The sequence below is a fragment of the Pelophylax lessonae genome (genome assembly GCF_965119305.1).
Source record: "Pelophylax lessonae genome assembly, chromosome: 10".
Classification (NCBI taxonomy): Eukaryota; Metazoa; Chordata; class Amphibia; order Anura; family Ranidae; genus Pelophylax; species Pelophylax lessonae.
This window is the reverse complement of record NC_138777.1, coordinates 225948912-225974249: the sequence shown is the minus strand read 5'-3', so window position 1 is coordinate 225974249 and position 25338 is coordinate 225948912. Positions and strand designations below refer to the sequence as shown.

Here is a 25338-nt window from a genome sequence, read left to right as displayed (position 1 = left end):
AAAGGGCTAACAGAAGTTTAAAGAAATGTTCCAACCAAATGTGATCATTTGTTCCATTTAACTCGACTCTGGAGACTCCGTCTGTGAGCAAAATTACTCCCAATTTTCGTCTTTTACCACCGGCTTACTCTGCAGGTGAACTTTTTATCTTTGACAGAATCTGTATGCGTTGTTTGGCTCTAAGCTTGTGAAAATACAGCCCTGTGTGCTTGCTGGTTCCAACTCAAGCTTCGCCCTATGCATTACCTATACACATCAGAGCTAGAGAGGTTACAAGAAGTGGTCACTTAAGAAGACATCCGAGCCAGACTGAGATGGATTTGGTAAACACAGATCAAGTCAAAGTCATGACTCCTAAACATCAAATGGCAGTGCCTTTTACTTGTTGCCTTAACATACTCTAAGTAATAAAAGCTGGGTAGGCCAAAAAAAAAAAAAAATGAAGTGCTTATACAATCTATTCCTTTTGATAATTGGTACCTTTTTCTAGAGTGCGTGCCCTTTATTAAAGAAAAGTAATAAGTTAACAGACTCCACAAGACATCTGGATCCCAGGCGTAGGTGTTGCAGAGCTCCAAATTCAGGATGTGGATTCAGACTTATTCAATATGATGTTGATGATCTCTCCCTCGTGTGCTTTCATGTGTTCCATCAGAAGGTCCTTACTGGTGGACTCGAACCCGCAAATGCAACAGCAAAATAACAGAACGCACAGCTCGGTTCCGGGCCTTATCTGGCTTTGTAGTTTTTCGGCGCTGCACGAGCTACCTTGTGACAGACTGATGCTTTGGTTCTCAACGTAACTTGCTTCTGCCGCTGGACGACTCGCGGAACTGGGAGTGTCGCTGTCCGCTGCTGTGGAGGAATCTTCCGGTATCTGCTTTTTCAAAGGGTCTTGCTGAAGCCTAAAATATATATATTCCATTAAAAAAGAAACAAATCTGGCACAGCCTAGGTGAAAAAAGTATTTAAAACACTCGGAGAGTGGTTTAAAAGAATCAAATACATATACAATATGGAGTACCTTGGCAGCAGAGATGAAGAACGGATGGAGAGCTTTTCAAATAAATGGAGAAAATGGGCAGACTTTAAAAAAAAAAAAAAAAAAAAAAAAAATTTATATACACACATTTTTTTTTTTTTAAGTCTGCCCATTTTCTTTATTTGAAAAGCTCTCCATCCTTTTATTTCTGCTGCCAAGGTAATCCATATTGTATACGTATTCGATTCTTTTAAACCACTCTCTGGGTGGGAGCTTCTGCATCTAGCTATTTTTTTGGGGATTACCCCCTTTGCTGCATTTATCAGGTTTGGTACTAACTTTGAGGGATAGCTACGTGGAAGGGAGTTATTTAATGTACTGTACTAAGACTTTACCATGACCAACTACTACAGTTTACCTCTGATTTTAGGTTACATACCGAGTGCTCTGTGACATTGCCTCGTTGATGGCTTTGTTTACTTGCTCATAGTTGTAGTTCTGATCGCTGGCATGCTTCCACATGTGGGATTTTAGGGATGGAGGGTGACTGCAAACATAGCCACACAGTGAACACCTGCCAATAAGCAAAACACAGATGCAGAGGTTTATCAAGAAAATCAGCAACACAATTAGACACAAAGGAGTCTGCTTCTTACTTAGAAAAATATATGCGACCGTTTCTCTGTGTAGATGAGAACCCTGCGTCTAGAATTCTGGGCAGAAGATATTTGCAAAAAGTCTGAGACAAAAGGTAGCACTGAAGATGACACCAAACAGATGCACAAGAAACTACACTTTTAGTAGAGCCTGAAAATTTTAATTTTTGAAGGGACATTAGGCCCTTTCACACGATCAGACTTGCCTGTCTGTTTTTTAGGCGGACCTATTCAGGTCACCCATTCTACTCTATGGGGAGTCAGCGGACCTGTAAGATCCAACAAGATCCGCTGAAAACAGACGAATGAAGAAACAGCTGAGCTAGCGTGAAAATGGATTGGCCCGTGTGAAAGGAGCCTTAAAAGGCAAGGTTCAAAAAACAAAACAAAAATGTTATACTTACCTGCTCTGTGTAATGGTTTTGCACAGAGCAGCCCTGATCCCAAGCTCATGCTCTGCATGTCCATTCAGACACAGAGCCGCAGGCTAGGCCCCGTCCCCTCTCTCTTCTCGGTGGCTCACTGGCTGTGACTGAACGCAGTGGGAGCCAATGGCTCCCCACTGCTGTCTTAGCCAATGAGGGAAAGCAGAAGCTCTTGTGCACATTGCTGGATCGCGATGGGGCTTAGTAAGTATTAAGGGGGCTGCTGCACTGAGTAGGTTTTTCACCTTCATGCATAGAATGTATGAAGGTAAAAAAACCTTAAGCTTTTAGAACCACTTTAAAGCCTATGAGATTGGGTTCTTTAAAGCAGGGGTAGCTAACCTTGGAATTTTAACTGTTGTGGAACTACAAGTCCCATGAGGCATTGCAAGACTGACTGCAACAGGCATGAATCCCGGAAGCAGAGGCATGATGGGATTTGCAGTTTCACCACATCAGGATTGCTGAGGTTGCTTACCCCTGCTCTAATGGGTAAAACCCAGAGGTAAATGGAAATCAGAAAAAGCAACAAGGCGGTCACATACCTATACGGCTTATCAGATGTGTGAATTCTTATGTGATTGCGAACACCAACGTAAGTAGGACTGGTGTAGCTGCAGACGTCACACCGATATACCTTTGACATGCTGGATTTGTTACCTAGATTTACAAAGAAAAGAGTCACTACATGAAGGGAGAGAAGATTTCCAGTGATATTTTTATGTGTACAACAAAATGTTTGCAGCTATTATAGTTAAAGCAAAAAGCCAGAAACCGCTGGTTTTTTTTTTTTTAATACATACTTACTGTAAAAATCTTTTTTGGAGTCAATTGAGGGACACAGACTAGCCTCTAGGTCATATTGCCGCCTACAGGAGGATTGGACAATGGCAAACAAAAAATCCTGCTACCAGCAACCCTGTTTTGGTGCAAAGCAGTACCAAGGAGCATGATCAGAAACACGGAGGGGTAAGACCTGTGTCCCTTAATGGACTCCAAGAAAAATACTTTTCTCTGAAGTTCATTGATGGACACAGCTCCAGAATCTTCTTCACCATTGGGTTATGCTGCCCCCTACAGGAGCAGGACACTAGGCAAAAAAACAAAAAAAAAAAACACTTTACCATGCCTATGGGGCAGTCCCAGGGGGTATACTCCCAATTCCGGCTATAGGCATTCAGTTTTGTTGCAAGCAGTGTCAGATGAATTATAACCCAACTCAATAGAGGGGTGGGTGCTGTGTACTTCCATGAACATCAGAAAAAAGGATTTTACGGTAAGACAAAATCCAATTTTCTTTTGTTCATTGACGGACACAGCTCCAGAATCTTCTTGACCAAAGCAGTGTTAAACATGAGGGGTGGGAAAAAAAACACAGAAAAAGAAAATTCCCAAAAAGGCTAAACGTAGCCAACCAGGTAACAAGAGCTCAACCAGAAACAACTGGAGCTCACCTGCAAAATACACCCTCAAAGAGGACTAGTCCTTTCAAAATCGGTCTGCAAAACCTTGCGGCCAAAAGGCAGCGTCTGCAGATGCCACCACATCCACTTTGTAAAATTTTGTGAAAGTGTGCACAGACGACCAAGTGGCCGTCTTGCAAACCTGCACCACGGACGCCTGATGACAAAAGGCCCAAGAGGCACTAAGCGCCCTTGTAGAATGTGCCTTGACAGGGAAAGGAGGATCCTGACCCTTAATGGAATAGGCCTGCACAACCCTCTGCCTGATCCATCTGGAAATGGTCGCAGCAGACGCAGTCAGCCCTTTACGAGGTCCATCCGTAAGGACAAATAGCGAGTCCAATTTCCTAAACGACTCAGTCACCACCAGATACATTCCTTGGATGTGGTTCGGCCAATCGGGATGTAAGGCAATCTCCTTAAGACGTTTAGGCTTAGGACACAAGGAAGGCAACATAATGTTGTCATTTAGATGGAAACCAGAAACAAGCTTAGTAAGGAATGACCTACAGGGACGAAGCACCACTTTGTCTCTGTGGACCACTAGATAAGGGGTACAACAAGACAACGCAGCCCACTCTTGACACCCTACGTGCAGAAGTAATAGCCACCATGAAAGCTACCTTCCAAGTCAAAGTGAGCAGAGAAATCTCACAAATATTTTCAAAAGGCGGTTTCTGAAGAACCGACAGCACCAAATTGAGGACCAACTGAGGCAATTGAGGTCTCACGGATGCAACAGGAACCTCACCGGGGAAGCCAGGTGGCTGACCCCCTAAATAAAAGTATGAATCAAGGAGTGTGTAGCCAATGGGTGTTGAAATAAAATCGCCAAGGCCGAAACTTGACCCTTGATGGTTCCCAAGGCCAAGCGTTGATCTACCCCTTTTTGGAGGAACTCCAGGATTCTACCCACCAAAAAGGAACAGGGGGGACACCACACAATGTACGCCTTCCAGACGCTATAATAAACTATAAAAGCTTTCAACAGCATGGGAATCACCAATTCCGATACCCGCTATCCCTCAGCACCTGGCTTTCAATAGCCACGCCGTTAAAGTCAGTGACTGTAAAGCAAGATGGAAGATCGGCCCTTAAGCCAGAAGGTCTTCTCTGAGAGGAGTCTCCAAGGAACGACAGCGTACAACCGTACCAGATCCGAGTACCAAGACCGGCGAGGCGTTTGGGGCCACTAAGATGACCAGAATCCCTTCTGCCTCGATTCTTCGCAGAAGTCTTGGCTGAAGTTTTAGAGGGGAAAAGGCGTATATCAGACGATACTGGCCTCAAGGGGCTGTCGGGCATGCGCACTCCTTTATCAAGTGTGATAAAGGAGTGCGCATGCCCGACAGCGGCATGTTGTGCATGCTCTGAAACGCGAAGTGAAGCCCGGATAGCCCACACAGTCCTCATTGCCCGTGACGTCAGACGCTGTCGGCCGCCGCTCCAGCTTCCCGCAGTTCCATCGTCGATCCGACCCGGAAGTCGCCTGAGCCTACCCCCGGACCTCTCCCGGACTATCGGACCGCACCGGAACTAGAGCAGGCTCCCAGCCATCGGACTACACCACGCCGCACACACCAATGAGTTTACAGATGTGAGTCACTATAATCTTTTTTGTCTAATAAACCTGTATACCACACTCAAGAGGTGCTTTTTCCCCTTTCTTTCAGCCCCTGTCCAGTGGGGCTACATCTCGGGCCGACCCAGTGCGGAGCTAAGATCAGGTCACACTTGCTGGCCGGACTGGGGAGACCGTAAGGATCTAGAATATCCAGTACGTCGCCCAGTTTCGACAGTTGATTGTAGTTCCCACAGGAATATAAAATAATAAAAGAAAAAAATCCATTTCAAAAAGAAAAAATGCTAGGACCATCCCAGCAAGGAACTAGGTCCTTACTCCTGACTAGGCAGAACAAAAACTGAGTGCCTATAACAGGAAGTGGGAGTATATCCCCTGGGACTGCCCCATAGGTGCGGTAAAGTTTTTTCCTGCCAAGTGTCCTACTCCTGTAGGGGGGAAGCATAACCCAATGGTCAAGAAGATTCTGGAGCTGTGTCCGTCAATGAACGAAAGAGATTCCTATTTTCTCTTTTTTTTTTTTTTGGACACAAGAACATGGAACTTGTTCAAAAGCGGTCCAATTGAGGGATGGACAACACAACAAACACACACTGACATGTACAAGAAAAACAAACAGAACTGGGGACAGACTTCAGCTTAAATAGCCACCTGAAAGTCCTTATCCCAAATCTAGTCCAAGTCAAAACCTAGTATCAGATGAAACGTCCACCTGGTAGAACTTAGATAACATGTAAACAGAAGAACATGTAAACAGAAGACTAGGAAGCCGACTTGCAAATCTGAGAAATAGTTGTTCAGTGCCGAAAAGCCCAAGAAGCATTCAACTCTAATAGAACATGCCTTTACAGGAAAGGGTAGAACCCGATCATTGGGACCATAGGCTTAGATAATATGCTGCCTAAAGCCTCGTACACACACCACGAATTTCCACCGACCGGTCGTCTGTCTTTTGTCTAGAGTGCGTGTCTGTTGGTTGGAATGTGCTCTAGACTGCACACAAAATTTCCCGCACGACAGAATTCTACTTCAGAAGTGATGTCATGTGTTGGATTGCTTTCTTTGTGTTCTTTCATCTCTGAGCATGCCCAGTCTTGCCCATAAGATTTTTCCCCATCGAAATCTGTACTAATGAGACGAAAATCTGACGTGTTTTGACGGTCGACAAAAATTATATAGCCTGCACACCAGGATTTTTTGGGACGAAAAGTCGGAGTCGGTTATCGGAAGCATCATACTAACAAGCCGAAAATCGGCAGATCGGTAGTCGGACGAAATTTACCGGCCGAATTTCTACTCGTGTGTACGGGGCTTAAGTCAACAAGACATGGAGGAATGAGAAGCCAATGCAACCTTTTTAGAGTCCATCCGGCATGACAAATAGGGAGTTTGTCCTTCTGAAATAAGCAGTGGCTGAAAGATAGACTCCCGAACACAGCCAGAGAAGGTAGGGAAATTTCCCTTTGGTGAACTGGAGTCAGACAGAAGGATGAAAAAACATCATCCTGGTTGAGCTGTAACTACTTTTGGCGAAAAGGAAATCTTAAACCTCAAGACCGCCTTGTCCCAATGCAGGAAAAGGCAGCTAGTTCAGTACGTGCGTCTCACAGAGGTGAAGGATTCAAGAAATACTACCTTGTGGGTCTGAGTAGAGGATGGTCTCTAATGGGTTAAAACAGCCACTTCTGAAGCACTGGGAGAACAAAATCCAGATCCCACTGCGTCGCAGGGTAATAAATGGGGGAGCTACACTGGTCTAGACCCAGCTGTAGGAAGGAAAAGATTTTTCCCTTTTTAAAACTCCTGGTGTGGAAGCCCCAACACTTACACCAAGTGAAGTGTGACTTCCATGTCTTACAGGAAGTCAACTTCCTAGCTTTTACCATCTTAGGAATCACAGCCTCATGCCTCTGTCCCTCAGAACCTAGCCTCAATAGCCATGCCATTACTATGACCGTGAATCGGGATAGTCCTTGGGACAGAAGATCCTGATTATCTGGAAATGTCCACGGAAGGTCTTCCAGGAGTCTTACCAAGCTGGAGCAATAAGGACTACAAGAATGCTTTCCATTTCGGTCTCACAAAGTAAACAAGGAAGAAGTTTCGGGGGGTGGGGGGGGGGGGAGCACAGATCAGGGTGTACTGATTCTATAGCCACCAAAGCATCCACAACTTCTGTTAGTGCAGGGGTGTCCAGCCTTTCGACCTTCCTGGGTCACACTGGAAGAAAAGGAATTGTCTTGGGCCCCACATAAAATACACTAACAATAAGGATCGCGGATGAGCAGAAGAAATTGGGCAGATCACAAGTTGTCGATCACCGATATAGATAATGTACCTATCCGAGGTAATAAACTTTTTTATACTTTTATTATAAAAGTAAAAAAGAGGGCAACATAAAACTAGTACGATACTTGACACCGTTTTTGATAAACGAAAGCACCAATATCTGGTTGGATGGACGGAGGAGCAATTCTCAATGAATTCTCAAGGTGCTCACAAGATATTTTGTTTCTAATTTTGCCCATCGTGTGATTCATCCTTGAAAATAGTTGCTCACAAATATAGGTGCTGCCGAAAACTGATAACATGAATAGGTGCGATTGTGAAGAGTGGGAGATTTTCTTTGAGAAGGTAAAACTTATAAAAAAACACGGTTGACTTTTTTCTTCAGCTGCATGTGTTCGCGAAGTGTAAACACATTTTTACAAAAAAATTCCCCCCAAAAAAATCATCATGTTAAGTAAGTTTACGATTTTCTGTCGGGCCTCATTCATAGCTGTCTGGGGCTGCATGGCCTTGGACAACAGGTTAGACATCCCTGTGCTAGAGGAACCCTGAACCTGGTAAACAAGATGTCCAGTTTGCTGTTGAACCTGGAGGCCAGAAGGACCACATCTGGTGTCCCTCACCTGCGACAGGTCCAGGAACAACTCCAGATGAAGGAGCAACTGCTTAGGATCCAGGCGCTGCCATCTGAGGAAATGTGCCTGATTTTTTACGCTTAAAATGTACATAGTCGACAAGCCTAAAATTTGATATGAACTATATTAACAAAAGTATTTGGACGCCTGCCTTTACATGCACTTTAATGGCATCCCAGTCTTAGTCCATAGGGCTCAATATGGAGTTGGCCCACCCTTTGCAGCTATAACAGCATCAACTCTTCTGGGAAGGCCGTCCACAAGGTTTAGGAGTGTGTCTATGGGAATGTTTTTTTTTTTAAAGGTTTTTATTAAACAAACAAAACACAGTACACCAAAAGAAACGGCAGTACAGTAGAAAAGAGGATAGTCTATGGGAATGTTTGACCATTCTTCCAGAAGTGCATTTGTGAGGTCAGGCACTGATGTTGGAGTAGAAGGCCTAGCTCCCAGTCCTCGCTCTAATTCATCCCAAAGGTGTTCTATCGGGTTGAGGTGCAGGCCAGTCAAGTTCCTCCACCCCAAACTCGCTCTTCCATGTCTTTATGAACCTTGCTTTGTGCACTGGTCCAAATCATTTGGTGGAGGGGGGGATTATGGTGTGGGGTTGTTTTTCCAGGGGATGGGCTTGGCCCCTTATGGCACTTTTCCACTGCAAGTACCGGCTCGGCTCTACTCGGCCCTGCTTGGCCCGGTTTGCTTTTCCACTGCTGGTACCGCATGGTACGGTGTTGCAACGGTTCGGTATGGTTTGCTTTTCCACTAAAGTAGTACTAAAGTTAAGAGGGTGGGATAACAACGATTCTCTGACCAATCAGTGGCTAGTAGTGACTGCATGCAAAGGATTGTGGGATATGGTACCGGGTATGGTACCTCTTGGAACCACAATCGAGGTGGTACTGTTTTAGAGAGCCGTAGCGTTCAGGCTCCATGTAGTGGAAAAGCGCCATACCGTACCGAACCGTTCCTACACCGTACCATGCGGTACCAGCAGTGGAAAAGCACAAAAGCGAGCCGAATCGTTGGGTTCCATGCAGTGGAAAAGCGCCATTAGTCCCAGTGAAGGGAACTCTTAAGGCGTCAGCACACCAAGAAATTTTGACTAATTTCATGCTCCCAACTCTGTGCAAAAAGGTTTGGGGATGGCCCCTTCCTGTTGCAACATGACAGCGCACCAGTGCACAAAGCAAGGTCTATAAAGACATGGATGAGCGAGTTTGGGGTGGCGGATATGGTTTGGATATGGTTTAACAATGTAAAGTCAAAGCCAATATTGGGTGAAGGGCAGGACCCTTCAGAGAGAACAGAGCTATAGAAAAGGCTTTCAGGTTAAGTCTTTGAAGACAGGCGCATCCTCTGACTGACTAGTAAGCTTCTTGTTATGACGGGACACTTGACCCCCAGTGGGAATGGACCACTTCTGAACAATATGTTCACCAGATGAATACACGGCTAAAGTGCATAGGAGGGAGAAAATAAAAAACGTATCAGGATACATTCAATCTCTATAGAGAAATAGTTGTAAGGAGGGTGCAAAGGGGAAGTCTTTTCAACCTTAAAGCTATACTAAAAACACATGCTTTTTTTTACATTTTCCTTCTATTTCTGTATGAGGATGATGTTATTGTAATTATTTAAAAAAAAAATAAAAAAATACATCTAAGTACCTTTTTCCTAATCGATACACAGAGCTGTCACATGACCCAGCTCTTTCCCAGCCTGTCTGCAGGGAAACATAAGCAGGAGGAGCCTCTAGTCCTCTGCTGCTGGTCACATGTTCAAAATAAAAAAAATAAAAAATAGCCTTTGAAATACAGAGTAAAAATAATTAATATCAGCACACTGTTTTAAATTGTCATACAAATATAGATTTGAAATAAAATCTTTATTATTCTTTGCAACATGGTGTGGGCGGATTTCTGGCATTTACAGGCTGTGTCATGCCCCTCCAGTCTGTGTCTTTGACTAGGAGGGAGGTGAAGCCTCCATTAATCTAGATGTAATATCCCGCCCCCTATTGTGTTTAGCGGGTTAGTGGGCTGTCATTTACCACTGTGTATACACCCACATGTGTAACTCTATAGTCACATGGGGCTGCTCAGATGTGATAGGGAGGAAACAGCATAGAAGCTTACTGAAAACTGAGCATGTGCAGAGTTGCCACCACAGCTGCAAAATCCCTAGCCGAATTGGGGACATGGACAGAAGGTGGAGAGAGAGAACAGCAGGATCAACCAGGTTTTCTGCAAAATCCCTAAAACAAATCCCATTGTGACGGAGTGAGGATGAACAGCATGTAATAAATCATTTATTAATCGTTTTTTATGATGTGAATTTATTGACACTTGAAGAGTTTTAAATGACTGTAGTATATAAGTGCAGCTAACTTTTAAACACTTGCCACCCAGGCCAATTCTGACTACAAGTAAAAATATTTTTTTTTTCCTAGAAAATTACTCAGAATCCTCAAACATTATATAGGTTAGCAGAGACCCTAGGGATTAAAATGGTGATTGTTGCAACCTTTTATTTTGCACGGTATTTGGGCAGCAATTTTTTTTTTCTTATAATGTGAAAGATGTTACGGCAAGTAAATATATGCCCAACATGTCACGCTTTAAAATTGCGCCAAACTTCAGTACTTAAAAATCCCCATAGACGACGCTTTAAAATTTTTTACAGGTTACCCGTTTAGTTACAGAGGAGGTCTAGTGGTAGAATTATTTGCGGCGATACCTCACGTGTGGTTTGAACGCCGTTTACATATGTTGGCGCAACCTACGTATGCTTTCGCTTCTGCGAGCGAGCACGCGAGGACGGAAGCACTTTGATTTTTTTTTTTTATTGTTTATTTTACACTTATTTTTCTTTTTTTCCAATATTTTTCTATTTTGAAACTTTCTTTTTACATTTTTTTGACCACTTTTATTCCCATTAGGAGTGTAAACATCCCTTGTAATAGGACATGACAGGTCCTCTTTACAGTGAGATCTGGAGTGCAGAAGTCCGCAAATCTCGCCTCTAGGCTGGAAAGTCTGAGATAAAAAAAAAAAAAGACAAGACACAATATCGACTTCCTAGCTGAGGCAATGGCAATGTTTATAACTGCAGAGGCCAGGCGTGACATCATAACATCACGCCCGGCCTCCAAAAGGTCATAGAGACTACCGGGTAACCATCTGGCTGTGGTATTTTCCATGGTGAACCTCCGGCGTTGGTGGATTCCTTCTTAGGCTCACCGATTGCAAGGGCGAGCTGGTAGAAGCACCGAAGGGCGGCTGGGAGGAGGGGGATGTCCCCTTCTGCCACCTGTAAAAACAATCAAGTGGCTAAAAAGCCGCTATGATTGTTTCTTCAGTGTAGGGAATCGCCTGCTGTAAAAGATGATATCCGAATGATGCCTGCAGCTGCACCCATCATTCAGATATCTGCACTCAAAGTCTGTGATGTCATTGCATTATGCAGGCGGGTAGTAGTTAAAGCATCTCATGCTGAGCAAAGTAACAGTTTCTTTACTGCGACCCTTCCCAGCAGCACATGATCCCATGGCCACCAAAAACAGATGGAAAGAGCTGTGCAAGGATAAATTCCCACTAACACTTAGTGAAATCGCAGAGTACCAGGAGTGATTCGCCGATATGGCCACTCTGAGGCACTGGCTGCTAGGAGGCAGGTGTGGTGTGTGATTAAGCGCATCCCACGGCTCCCATTTTTTTGTTCCAAGGTTTATTTGAAGTGTACAAAACATACACGTAGCTGCGCTACCCAACATTGCAGTGTGTTCGGGGCCGGTTCGCTGCGATAAACTGCAATATGTCTGCATTTTATTTCAGCACGCTGCAGCACAGCGTTAGGCAGCTTTGCAGTGTGAATGGGACACACATTTTTTTCTCGTGTGTCCCTGTGGTGACAGAAGTTATACAATGCAGTAAAATGTCTGTCACCACATGTTAGTGATCGACCGATATTGTTTTTCCATTGCCGATACCGATATTTTGGTCAATGCATATCGATATTGGCCGATATTTTCACTACAAAAAAAAAAGACCCCTCCTCTGCACTTTAAAGCATTCAAAACGCCAAGTTTGGCCGTTTTGAATGCTGTAATTTTTTTGAATCTGGCGCCGAGTACCCGGAAGGGATGTCATGACCTGAGTTTTTACATGGAGACCCGATCAGCCGAATGCGGCTTTGATCGGTCTGCGGCGGCCATGCAGGCTGGTTGTTCAGGTCTCCCGGGGATGTCCCCTCCCGCTCCTTGTAATGACAGCTGAGCGGATTCTCAGCCGCATTGGTTGTCATTACAAGACAGCTGACCGTCGGCTATGAACGTCGGTACCGGGGTAATGCCTCTAGATGCGGGCATCACTCCGGGACAAGCACTTTCCTGAAATATCAGCAATATCGGTCACCTTGGTGGCCAATTTCCGATATATCGGGGAAAGTGCAGATCGGCCCTCGATATATCGGCTTTGCCGATAATCGGTCGATCACTACCACATGTAGTGTGAATTGGCCCTAAATTCCAAGTTGTGACTGGCAGCTAAGGACTCTCTACACTCCACCTTGTGATGGCGCAGAGTGTCTGAGCAGCCAATCACTAGGTCGTTCACATGGGAAGAAGAGGGAGTCACATGCTCCCCATACCCAGAAGTATCTGAATTTTCTCTTCTGCTGAACAGAACGGCAAGGAAGCACAGCTGGAGAACAGTACAATGCATTCTAAAAAACACATTGCATCTTCACAGAACACACCAGAAGCCATGTAGTATGTACAGTGAAGAGCTAACTTACAAGATGTAGTCATTTGGGTTGAAGGAAGCCAAGGTTTCTCAATCTGGTAGACAGAGAGCAAGGAGTCATGGCTCCAATGCCCAAACCCCCCCCCCCCCCCCCCCACTCACAGTGTATTGATGCAGACAGCAGTGCTGGTATCCTGTGACTGGTTCAGCATTTTTTTTTTTTTTTTTTTACAGGTACAAAATATTTTATTAACAGTAAAAATGGGCAGATATTTGTCCATGCCTGGCACCCACCTGTAATTGCATCTATGTACAGGGACCTTTGTTTATAAAAGCTTTACTATTCAAGAACAGCGTTCTCTAGTATGGAGTTGGCTTTAAGCCTGTAGCAGCATTTTTTTTAGAAGACACTCTGAAATTAGCATCTTCTCTTTAAACAGCTGCACATCTCTCTTGCATTGAACATTTAAACAATACAATACAAGCTATTGTAATTGTAGACCAACCAATGCAGAACTGGTTCGGCATTCTATTGGTGGGCAGTTGGTGGCAGAAGCACAGCTCCTGGAGTTGGACTTAAAAGTGGTTGTAAACTCTTCCATATACCCAGTGAAGTGACTGGCCTCAGGTGATAGGCAATAAACAAATCCTCCTACTTTGTACCTCAGTGGTTCTCAACCCTGGCCTACAGGGCCCACTAACAGGCCAGGTTTGCAAGATAACTGAAATACATCCCAGGTGATATCATTTGCTGCTCAGTGATTGCAGTATTCTAGTCTGCATCTCCCCAAGGGAATACTTAAAATCTGGCCTGTTAGTGGGCCCTGAGGACCGGAGTTGAGGACCACTGTTGTACCTGATTATCTGCAGTCTTCCCTTCTCTACATCCATTCAAAGTGTAGAATTTATAAAGCTTGTCTGAACTGTCAGAAAACGGGGGCAAAGAGATGAGGTAACACACTGCAGAGCTCAGTGAGGAGAGCTCTGAGAGCTGATTGGTGGGAAGGGGCACACTCCCCCCTTCGCACAGCACACAGAAGCAGAGCCGAGGCTGTCAATCACAGCACCCTGTCACCTTTATCATCAGGAAAAATTGTCAGAATGGATTCATGCTGATAACAGAAGAATGGGACAGCAGACAGAAATGACATGTAGTGCTCTGGAATGAGACAAGTGCACACTATAGAAGGATATGCTTTGTTCATAATTTGTGTGTGAAATTTACAACCACTTTAAAGCCGAACCAATTAATTTTATTATAGCTTCAGGCCAACTTGGTTTCACAGTGGTAATGTAGTCTGCTATGGATAATAAAACTCCTTTGCTTAATAATTCAGTTAACCTACCATCTTCCAGGGAATATCTCTCTTCTGTCTCCTCTGTACAGAGCTGCGTCTCCTCACTGGCAGAAGATCCGGAGTCTAGAAGTTTCCGGTGCTCCCTTTCATGAGTCCTCAGCTGGCTCTGTAAAAGGTGACATTTAATTAGCGTATAGAAAAACACAAAAACATTCTATGGGCTACTAAGGTTGTCAACAAAAAAAATACTGGTAGCTGTAACATTCAACATGTTACATACACATCTAAATGTATTCATGCCCCTAGGAAACACAATTACTTCAGCTCTGGAAGATTTACCCCCCCCATGACTGCCCATTTTTTGCAATACAGCGCTGCATTATTTTAACGGACAATTGCGCAGTCAGGCGAAGCTGTACCAAATAAAAACGTATGTTCTTTTTTCCCCACAAATAGAGCTTTCTTTTGGTGGTATTTGACCAAAATACCTCTGCAGTTTTTATTGTTTGCGCTAACAAAAAAAGAGCGACAATTTTGAGAAAAAAATAAATAAATACATTTCTTTACTTTTTGCTATAAGCGCCGGTTCACACTACCGCGACGCTACTTCCCGGGGCGACCCCCGAGATCGCGGTGCGAGCAGCGCGCCGCGACCTCGGAGCGGCCGCCACGGACTTCATAACATTGAAGTCTATGGCGGTCGCCTCCTGGTCGCCCCAAAGAAGCTCCGGACCCTTTTTCTAGGTCGGAGCGACTCGTGTCGCTCCTATTAGAACGGGTCCGCAGCTTCCCTATGGGAGGCGACCTGCGGCGACCAGGTCGCCTCACAGGTCGCCCTAGTGTGAACCGAGGCTTAAACAAAACAAAAAAAAAAAAAGCACATGTAAATAAATTTAGGCTAATATGTAATCTGCTACATATATTTTGGTAAAAAAAAAAATCCCTGTAAGCGTATATTGATTGGTTATAGTGTCTACAAACTATAGGATATTTGTATTCGTTTTTAATTAGTACAAACGGTGATCAGCACTTATTGAAGGACTGCGATATTGCGGCGGACAGACACTGACACTTTGTCAGTGACAATAATCATTGCCAAAAAATATACACTGTACTAATGACACTGTCTGGGAAGGGGTTAACATCATGTGGCGAACAAATGGTTAACTGTGTGCCTAGCATGTCCCCCAGCCCCCCCCCCCCACAGTGTGCAAGGTGCTTTTACTAGGGGAAGAGATGGATCCAAGTCCCTGCTTTTGGAACACAGGATCCATGCCTTCCTTAACCACTTAAGCCCCGGAAGATTTTTACCCCCTTCCTGACCAGGGTTTTTTTTGCGATTTTTTACTGCGTGACTTTAACGGACAATTGCGCGATTTTTACTTTTTGCACTATAAACAAAAAAAAAGAGCGTAAATTTTGCAAAAATAACAATATTTTTCAAATTTCTTTATATGAAATTCCCCCCCAAAAAAAAAAAAATGTAAAAATCAAAATTTTAACATTTTTGGCCAATTTGTTTTCTGCTACCTATGTTTGGTAAATAAAAAATCGCAAAAAGCGTATTTTGATTGGTTTGCACAGAAGTTATTGCGTTAACTAACAAAGGGAAAGATTTTTGTCATTTTTGGTGTTTTTTTTTTTTTTTTTTTTAACGCGTAATGGCGGCGATCTGCAATTTTTTTTGCGGTACTGCGACATTGCGGCGGACAGATCGGACCCTTGACTGACATTTTTGACACTTTTGGGGTTACCAGTGACATTACTGCAGTAATCAGTGCTATAAATATGCACTGTTACTGCAAAATGACACTGGCAGGGAAGGGGTTAACTTTATTGGGGAGGGAGGGGTTAAGTGTGTCCCTAGGGGCGTGCTTTCTACTGTGATTGGCTGTGGCTACTAGTGTAGGAACAGTGATCAACGCTCCAACATAGTAGAACCGTCTGATCACTGTTTCTACACAGGGGAGAATGACAGGCGGCTTGTTTACATCAGCCGCCTGCCTTTCTCCCTCTGTACCGGCGATCGGCGAGTGACCGGCGGACATCGGGTCCGCCGGTCACACGCACTAACTTCCCTGTGAACGAGCCGCGGCGGGCGCGCACGCTCGCTATTGGCTCACAAGGAAATGACAGGCAAGTGACGTACCGGTACGTCACTTTGCCTGGCCGGGGCTGACCGCCGCAGTATATAGTCGTGCAGCGGTCAGCATCCGATTAATGACAGAACGGCGATCTGCGTTGTTTACTGTGTGTGTATGCAGGATGAATGGTCGGTGCTGCCGGACAGAGACCGTGATACCAGCTGTTAGGTTCCTGCTGTGTATTACACTTTAAAAGCCTCTTCAGGTATCAATACAGAGCAGGGGTCTTCAAACTATGGCCCTCCAGTTGTTTAGGAACTATAATTCCCATCATGCCTAGTCATGCTGGAGGGCTGTATTTTGAGGATCCCTGGTACAGAGTTACATGGGAGGTCTGATGCTACAATTATTGCTCTCGCTCTGACATTTGCAGCTCCAAAAATACTATAAGGGTAGATTTAGCTGTGCGCCTAAAACTCCCTTTCTTCTGAAGCCAGATCAGTTCTGATCACACTTCTGAGGCTACTGACAGGTGGGGAGGAAGTGATGCGACCTCTCCTCCCTGTCTGTTTTAACACTATTTTTGCCAACAAATGCAACGGGGCGTCTGCGGCACTTTCCCATTTTGTTTGAGGGTGTCGCAAATCTCACGGATCGCTATGTGTCGGGTGAACTTTGCTGTGTTCATGAAGTAAAGCATCAAAACTGCTGCATGTAAACAGCCCTGTCCACTGCCTATTGTGGCTTAAAGGGGGTTATAAAGGTTTTTTTTTTTTTCCTAATAAAAACAAACATGTTCTACTTATACTGCAAGGGTTTTGCACAAAGCAGCCCCATTCCTCCTCTTCTAGGGTGCCCCCACTGGCACCCCTGGATCTGACCCTTTGTTGGGTGCCCCCACCGAAACCCGCTTTCCATGGGGGCACCTGTGCGGTCGTGCTCCCGAGTCCTGCAGCTGCGTCCATTGACTGAAGGAAAAAGAGAAAGGAAAGAAAAAGGGGAGTCTGGAGGCAGCTGCCCCACAGAAGGTTTTGAGACTTAGCAAATTACCTTGACCCATTCCGGACCCACTGCACATTTACTGCGGCAGGGTGGCCCGGCTGCGCAAAACTACACAATTTGGCCCTTGATAGTACTTAAAGCCAGTTTCTGTTCAACCCCCCGTTGAAGGAAGGTCAAGATGCAAGCCACCGAAAAACAGCGAGGGTGAACCCCAAGAGACTCACACCACGCAATGTACGTCTCCCACGTAGGATGGTAGATTTCCTAGCTTTTAACAGCGTTAAAATCACTGACTCAGACAAACCTCTATACTTCAGTACATGGCGTTCAACAGCCAACCTGTCAAAGCCAGTGACTAAAGCAGGATGGAAGATTGGCCCTTAGGACAGCAGATCCTCCCTGAGAGGAAGCTTCCAAATAACGTCAGCGACCAGCCGCACCAGATCGGCATACCAAGCCTGGCGAGGCCAGTCTGGGGCCACTAAGATGACGGGAATCCCTTCTGCCTCAATCCTGCATAGGAGTCTGGGCAGAAGCTTGAGAGGAGGGAAGGTGTAAATCAGGCAATACTGACCCCACGGGGCCACTAGCGCGTCTGTGGCATCCGCCAGAGAAACCCGTGACCGTGCCACAAACCTATGAGCCTGTTGAGCCAAGATGCCAACAAATCCACCTCAGAATGCCCAACCAGAGACACAACAGATGAAACACCTCTGAATGATGGGACCACTCCCATTGTTCCAGCACTTGCTGACTGAGGTAATACGCCTGCCAGTTTTCCATCCCTGAAACGTGCAAGGAGGATTGGAACAAAGAAATCTGCCCACCTTAGAATGCCTGCTACCTCCAGCACCACCAGGACACTTCTTGTACTCCCCTGGTGATTGACATAAGCCACGGCCGTGGCAATGTCCGATTGAATGCGCACTGGACATCCCTGAAGACGATCCATCCAATGTTCCAGGCAAAGTTTGATCGTTCGGGGTTCCAGGGCATTGATCCGCAGTCTGGACTCTTTCGGTGTTTAGACCCCCTGAGCAGAATTTTTGCCGAGGACACCTCCCCACCTGGACAGGCTGGCATCCATGGTGACCACTGCCCAATACAAGGTGAGGAAAGATTTTCCCAGTCGAAGCGCCAGAGAACGAAGCCACCATATCAGGGATCCTTTCATTCCCCAGCTCAACCAGATCTGATTGTCCAGAGACTGTGGATTCTTGTCCCATTTGCACAGAATCTCCCTTTGCAGGACTGTGTATGGAACTGTGCAAATGGAACCGACTCGAAGGTAGACACCATCAGGCCCAGCACCCGCAAGTTCGGAGGGATGACCATCTGCTGCCCAGCAGGAGAGGAATTGCAGCCTGCAGTTTCTGGAGATTGTCCAGAGGATGGGAGCACTCTGGCTCAGGCCGAGTCCAGAGTCAGACCCAGATAGTCCAGCTTTGTGGGCGGAACCAGAGCAGACTTCTGAAATTTCAGAATCCAGCCGAACGCCCTCAAGAGTTCATATGGTGATCTCTAGGTTTTCCACCACAGCAGTAGAAGACTCCGCTCACAGGAGGTGGTCGTTCAAGTAGCCCAGTACCGCGATCCCCTACTCATGTAACAATGCTAGTACCAGGGCCAACACTTTCGAAGACCCGAGGAGCAGTGGCAAGACCAAAGGGTATTGCCACAAACTGATAATGCTCCTCTCCCACAGCAAAGCGGAGGAAGCGCTGGTATTGGAATGTGAAGGTAGGTGTCCTTGATGTTGATAGAGGCAAGATAATGCTGGGATGCCATCACCATGCGAATGGACTCTATTCTAAACTTCTGCACCCGCACAAAGCAGTTCAGCGCCGTGGCATTGTCCAAAACAATACGTACTGGACACCCCTGAAGAGGATTGTCCAATGAGCCAGACAAAGTCTGATCGCTCAGAGTTGCAGTACACTAATTGGCAGTCTAGGCTCTGCCAGAGTCCAGACTCCCTGAGCAAGTCTGTGTTGAGGATGCCTCCCCACCCAGACAGGCTGGCATCCGTGGAGACAACCGTCCAGTACAGGGGGAGAAGGATTTTCCCTGTCGAAGTGCCGGAGAGCAAAGCCACCACTAGAGACCGTGGATCCTTTACCTATTTTACCAGAATCTCTTTAGCAGAGGTCTTGTGTGGAACTGTGCAAACAGACCTCCTCGAAGGTGGACACCATCAGGCCCAGCACCCGCATGCAAGCCCGGAGGGATGACTGTCTGCTGAACAACAGATGCTGAATTGTCTCCTGCAATGTCTGGAGTTTTTCCCCAAGACTCACTCTGGCTGAGGCCAAGTCCAGAGTCAGACCCAGATAGTGATAGTGAAGTTTTTGTGGACAGAACCAAAGCAGACTCCTGAATGTTCAGGATCCAACCGAACTCTGAGTTCGCAGAGCAATCTCCAGTAGTCCATCAAAGCAGTCGGAGACTCCGTTCGCAATAGAAGATCATCCAGGTACCCCAGTACATCGATTTCCCGCTGACTCAAACAATGCCAGCACCGGGGCCAACACTTTTGTGAAGACCCGAAGTGCGGAGGTGAGACCAAAGGTCAGTGCCACAAACTGCTAATGCTCCTTATCCATGGCAAACCGGAGGAAGCGCTGGCGACCAGCACATTAGAATGTGCAGGTAGGCGTCCCAGATGTCGAAAGAAGCGAGAAGAAATCCCCCTAAAGTAGGGAAGCCACTACCATGTAAATGGACTCCATGTGGAACTTCTGAACTCGCAGAAAGCAGCTTAGTTGCCTTGAGGTCCAGAATTAAAAACACACTTTGCTTTCCTTCCTGGGAACTGTAAACAGGTTTGGGTAAAACCTCTGAAAACGTTCCAATGTCGGAACCAGGATAATCACCCCTTTAAGTAACAGGTCTTGCACTGCCCCAAAAAGACCCTGTAAGCGGTACGAGTACAGGCGCAAGTTAGAAGGAAAGAACCTTTGCGGAGGGTAAGAACGAAACTCGATCTTGTAGCCGGACCGTATGACTTAGTGAACCAACTTGTCTTGTACCAGGGATGTCCACGGGTCCGGAAACCAGGGAAAATGTCCCACCACCCCAGATACAGGTGAGCGCACACCTTCATGCTGAAGGAGCTTTGTCCGCGGGTCTGGAGAAGCACACTCGACTTGCCAGACCAAGTTCGCTTGGATCGACCAGAGGAGGCCCTGAAAGGCTTTGATCCCTTGTAAGTCCCCACCTGAGGGATGAAAAAACTTCTGAGCTGAGAAGGATGGCCTATGTCTGCGACGAGGTTCCTTGCCCTTACTAGCCAAACAGGTGATCTCCTTGAAAAGGAAGATCAGTCAAGGCCTTTTTAGAAGTCTGGTCCGCAGACCAGCATTTGAGCCCAAAAAAAAAATATGCTGAAGGACTACTACTGAGCACAGAAAGTAGGGGAGCCGCATCACAGATAAACTGTAGCCCCTGGACAGGCTCAGCAAAGGCAGGGGGAAGCTACTCCCCCTCCAGGTCACGGCGTAAAAGCTTATCCCACTCAGTCAGAGTTTGCGACACCAGGGCAATGTTGAATACCGGCCTCAATACAAGCTTTGACAAGCTCAAAAATTTCTTGACTGTTCATTTGAGCTGCAAGGCTGGATTGTTTGAAATCTTCCTCATTTTCTGTTGAATTTGGAATGTGTGTTTCAAGCGAATGGACAAACATTTGGTGGGTTTTCTAGCTAATGTGAGATACTGTTTTAAGTGGTAATACGATGAGGAGAATTTCAAAACTGGAGCAGTTTTGCATGGCGACCAGTTTCTAGCTTTCATTTTTCAAAGTTAAACTGAACAAGCTAAAGAAGTCGGTCTGTTCAGGTTTGATAAATTATGCCCTGTGTTTATACAATGGCAATTGTCTCATGCACATATCAGTGTCAGTTAGTCCCGGTTCACACTGAGGCGACCTGGTCGCCTGACAGGTCGCCGTAGGTCGCCTCCCATAGGGAAGCTGCGGACCCATTCTAATAGGAGCGACACAAGTCGCTCCGACTTAGAAAAAGGGTCCGGAGCTTCTTTGGGGCGACCAGGAGGCCACCGCCATAGACTTCAATGTTATGAAGTCCGTGGCGGCCGCTCCGAGGTCGCGGCGCGGTGCAAAGTAGCGTCGCCCCTATGTGAACGGGGCCTTAATCTATTTTGTTTTAGCTTTAAAAAAAAAAAAGCATTTATCTGAATTTTTTCCTTATGAAACCTACAAGAATATTAAATCTTATATGCATGCACTATACACTGCATTATTTTGAAATGTAGGATTCACATGTACCTTAAAGTGATTTTTTAAAATAACATTTCATACTTACCTGCTTTGTGTAATAGTTTTGCACAGAGCAGCCCCAACCCTCCTCTTCTCGGGTCCCCTGCAGGCACTCCTGCCCCCCCCCCCCCCCCCCTGCCAAGTGCCCACCATAGCAAGTTGACTGCTGTGAGGGCACTTGCGCAGGCTCGTTTCCAATGCGCACTTTGTGTGTCCGTTGACACACAGAGCATGGCTCAGCCCAGCCCTCCACACTGGCTGCGATTGACAGTAGCAGGATCCCACTGCTGCCTATGAGGTGGGAGAGTGTGGAACGAGATTGGGCAGGTAAATAAAGTGGTTAGAGCTGTACTCAGGTATTTTACCTTAATGCAGAAAATGCATTGAGGCAAAATAAAAATATTCAGCCTTTAGAACCACTTTTTGCAAAGGTTTCCCAAGGAAACACTTAGCTGTCAGTCTATAACTCACTGTAATACAAGGAGAGCAAGGTTAAGTTCTGTAAAATTTGGCATCCTCTGCATCTGTTGCAAGGTATACTTCCTGTATATATTTTATTTTATGCACAGCACCATCTAGTGTCTAAAAAGGGAGAAGCATAGCCAAATCATACTAGAAGGGTGACAAGGGAAGCAGAGTTTAATACTTTAATAGGAATCAGACCTGTCAACAATGACCGGTATAAGAGAAAAGGGTAAACCCAAATGTTGAACTTTTTTTTTTAATTTTGATATATATTGGAAATCTTAAAAACTCCATACCATTAATTTAAAAAGCACCCCAGAGCGAGTAGTCACCACAAAGATATGTACCTTGTAATAAAAGGATTCATTACAATGCTTGCACTCGTATTTGATCGCCTTGCAATGGTTGATCATGTGGTTCTCCAGGTCTCCGCTGTTTTCTGCTATGTGGTCACAAATCGGGCACTGGTAGGGCTGTCTCTGTCGATGAACACGCAAGTGCTGCTTAATATAACCTTTATTGTCACTGGTGTAATGGCACAGGCGGCATCGGTAAGGGCGTTCAGCGCGAGGTAAATACTCCACAAGGCTATTGCCAGAGCCGAGGTCGCTGGCATTCTCGCTCTGGGCATTGTCCTGTAATTCTTTCAGAATATCATCATCTGTGGCATTCTGGTCAGTCCTTTCCCTTAGTTTCTCAATCACTTTCAGTAAAGATGTGCTAATCCCGGTTTTCATTGGGGTCTGAGTCAGCTCACTTTTCTGGTTAAGATCATTTAGCTCCTCAGGGACCTTGGAGGACTCCACCTTGGGACATGAGCCATGGGTCTTGTCACTGTCTCGCTGCCCGGTGTCTGGATCAACAGAATCTGGATCATGGATAAGCCGCAGGCTGGATTTGGGACATTCCACTACTTGAATAGGCATGGTTACCAGTGCCTCAGCAGCCAATGAATGAAGCCTCAAACACTCTGAGTTTGTCCTCCTCCGCACTGGAGGTGAATTCTCATCAGACACCCCAAAATCTGAGCTGTTCTTCCCAGGGTTACTCCACCCAATAATAATTTCTTCGCTTTCTACCACATTTTCAAGTTCAACAGATGCACCAAGGTGGGAATCTAGTTTCTTTTTGACTTCAGCGTCTGCATTTAACAGAAAAGGTTTCGGTGAACCATTTTCCTCGGCACTTGGCAGGCGTTCTACAATAACATTCACATGGCCCTTTGTGTTTTGGCTACAGCTGATTATTTTCTGAGCGGACGAGAGCAGGCTCTCTCTCAGCAAGCTATCTTGATCAGTCTCTGGTGTGGCATCGTCAACTACAACTACTTCTGTCAAGGGAGCTGGAGTGGCTGATTGGCTTAGAGTTTCCGTCTCCTTTATTGGAACGTCTTTTGGCACCACGCTTTGTTCCTGAGCAACAGAGCTCTGCGCATGCTGTTTGAGGTCAGTATTTTCGGACAGCACTGACTCGCTTCCTTGCGGCGTGTGAGCAACGGTGGAATCCGGTAAGCTAGCAGACTCATTCTCTTCCTCAAATATGGGGTAGGAGCAGTCAACCTCCCCAGCGTGCTTCCAAGCGTGAGTTTTCAACATTCGCTGTTGGCCGCAGGTATATCGACAGATCAGGCAGCGGTAAAGCCCGTAAGCTTCATAGGCGTACCATTTTTTTCTGGCTGGCTCGAGGGCTTTTGGACTAAGTGGCTTGTCTTCTTGTGGCTGGTCTTTACCCTGCGAAGGTGCAGCGACCTCCGTTTCACAGTGCATTTTAATGTGAGCTTCCAGCTCACTGTGGGATTTAAAAGTCATGTGGCACTCTGAGCACATTAGGATTATTTCATTCTGCTGTCCGTGACTTTTTACATGGGCTGCGAGCGTTTCAAAAGAAGGAGACACAAACTTGCAAAGGCTGCACTGGTAGAACATGACTTTCCTGCTGCTTGGCGAAGGGCTCTCCATCGTGTTGGTTGTAGTCGCCTCCTTGACCCTCTTGGAGCTGACTTCAGCTAGGTCAGCCATCTTGGACACTGACTGCACTTCTACCTCTTCTACTGGGTAGGAACGTTTTTTCCCTTCAAGAGCCCTAGCGGCCTCCTCACCCTTCACCATGGCAGTCAGCTTTTGGATTACACTAATCAAAGGGTCATTACACTTTTGCATCATCTCTGGCTTGGTATTGATCTTTGCATCTGGAGCCAACCGATCGTCTGAACTAAAATCCACATTTGACATCTGAATCCCACTTTCCGTATTTTCCATCACACCTAAAAATAAAAGAAAAAAAAAATAAGTAATTTACTGAAGAGGGAAAAAACAATATACATCAATCTTTACAGATACCTGATCAGGTTTTCTTCTGAATAAGGGGAGGCAATTCCCTGGACTCAATGGCCAGTACAGACCACGTGGTATCTACAGTAGATGCCCAAGAGGGTTAAGGCAGTACGGGATAATAATGGTGGCCACGCAAAATATTGACACTTTGGGCCCAATTTGGATATTTTCACTTAGGGGTGTACTCACTTTTGTTGCCAGAACATGTTTAGACATTAATGGCTGTGTGTGGAGTTATTTTGAGGGGACAGCAAATTTACACTGTTATACAAGCTGTACACTCACTACTTTACATTGTAGCAAAGTGTCATTTCTTCAGTGTTGTCACATGAGAAGATATAATAAAAAAATAAAAAAAATGTACAAAAATGTGAAGGGTGTACTCACTTTTGTTAGACTGTATATATTTGTTTTGTGTGGAATTTAAAAAGTTCTAAGGCCTCTTTCACACAAGAGGTCCAATCAAGTCTAGCTGCACATTTTTCAGCCGGACCCAAATGGACCACCCATTCTTCTCTCTATGGGCAGTTGGATGTAAACAGCATTGTGTCCAATTACACCGGGCTACCTCTGGATCTGATCCGATCTGGCAAAAAAACAGAAGGGGACCCCCGTTCCCCTCCGTCTTGCTGGGTCGCTTCATCGGCGTACCATTTTTTTTCCTCGCTGGCTTGAGGGCATTTGGACGAAGTGACTTGTCTTCTTGTGGCTGGTCTCTACCCTGCATTTTACCACTTGCTGACTGCCTAACTGGGAATGTACGTCATGATTTTGACGTTAAATACCGGGGTTATGGCTGCGGCTGGATGCCATAACTCTGGTATCATGCTTTCCCTCAGGCAGCCGGCTTTCCGATAAAAGTGATCCTAGCGACGGATTCGCCATGGAATCATTTCATAGAAGCGGCAGGAGAGGACGCCCCCCCCCCTACTTGCTTCCTGGTGGTTCCCAGGCTAACCTTACCGATCGCTGAGCCTGGGAACCATCCGGCATCGGCAGGGTTTTTTCATAGCGAGGAGAGATGGAAAGATGGCCACCGCTCATCTCTATGCCCTAATGGACCGGAGCGTTGGCATGTTTTTTTTTTTAAAGCATAAGAGAAAAAA

The 25338-nt window shown here is 45.8% G+C and overlaps 1 protein-coding gene across 1 annotated transcript; it reads right to left on the bottom strand.

Moving 5' to 3' along the window:
• Window positions 1-456: 456 nt before the first annotated feature.
• ZNF507 (zinc finger protein 507) lies at window positions 457-24157 on the bottom strand (the record flags this gene model as incomplete). The annotated part of the gene is made up of 5 exons (XM_082270644.1): window positions 457-905; window positions 1422-1556; window positions 2609-2723; window positions 14121-14238; window positions 22247-24157. The coding sequence occupies 5 exons, from the start codon at window positions 24155-24157 to the stop codon at window positions 581-583; spliced, it is 2604 nt and encodes an 867-aa protein (XP_082126770.1). The 3' UTR covers window positions 457-580.
• Window positions 24158-25338: the final 1181 nt, after the last annotated feature.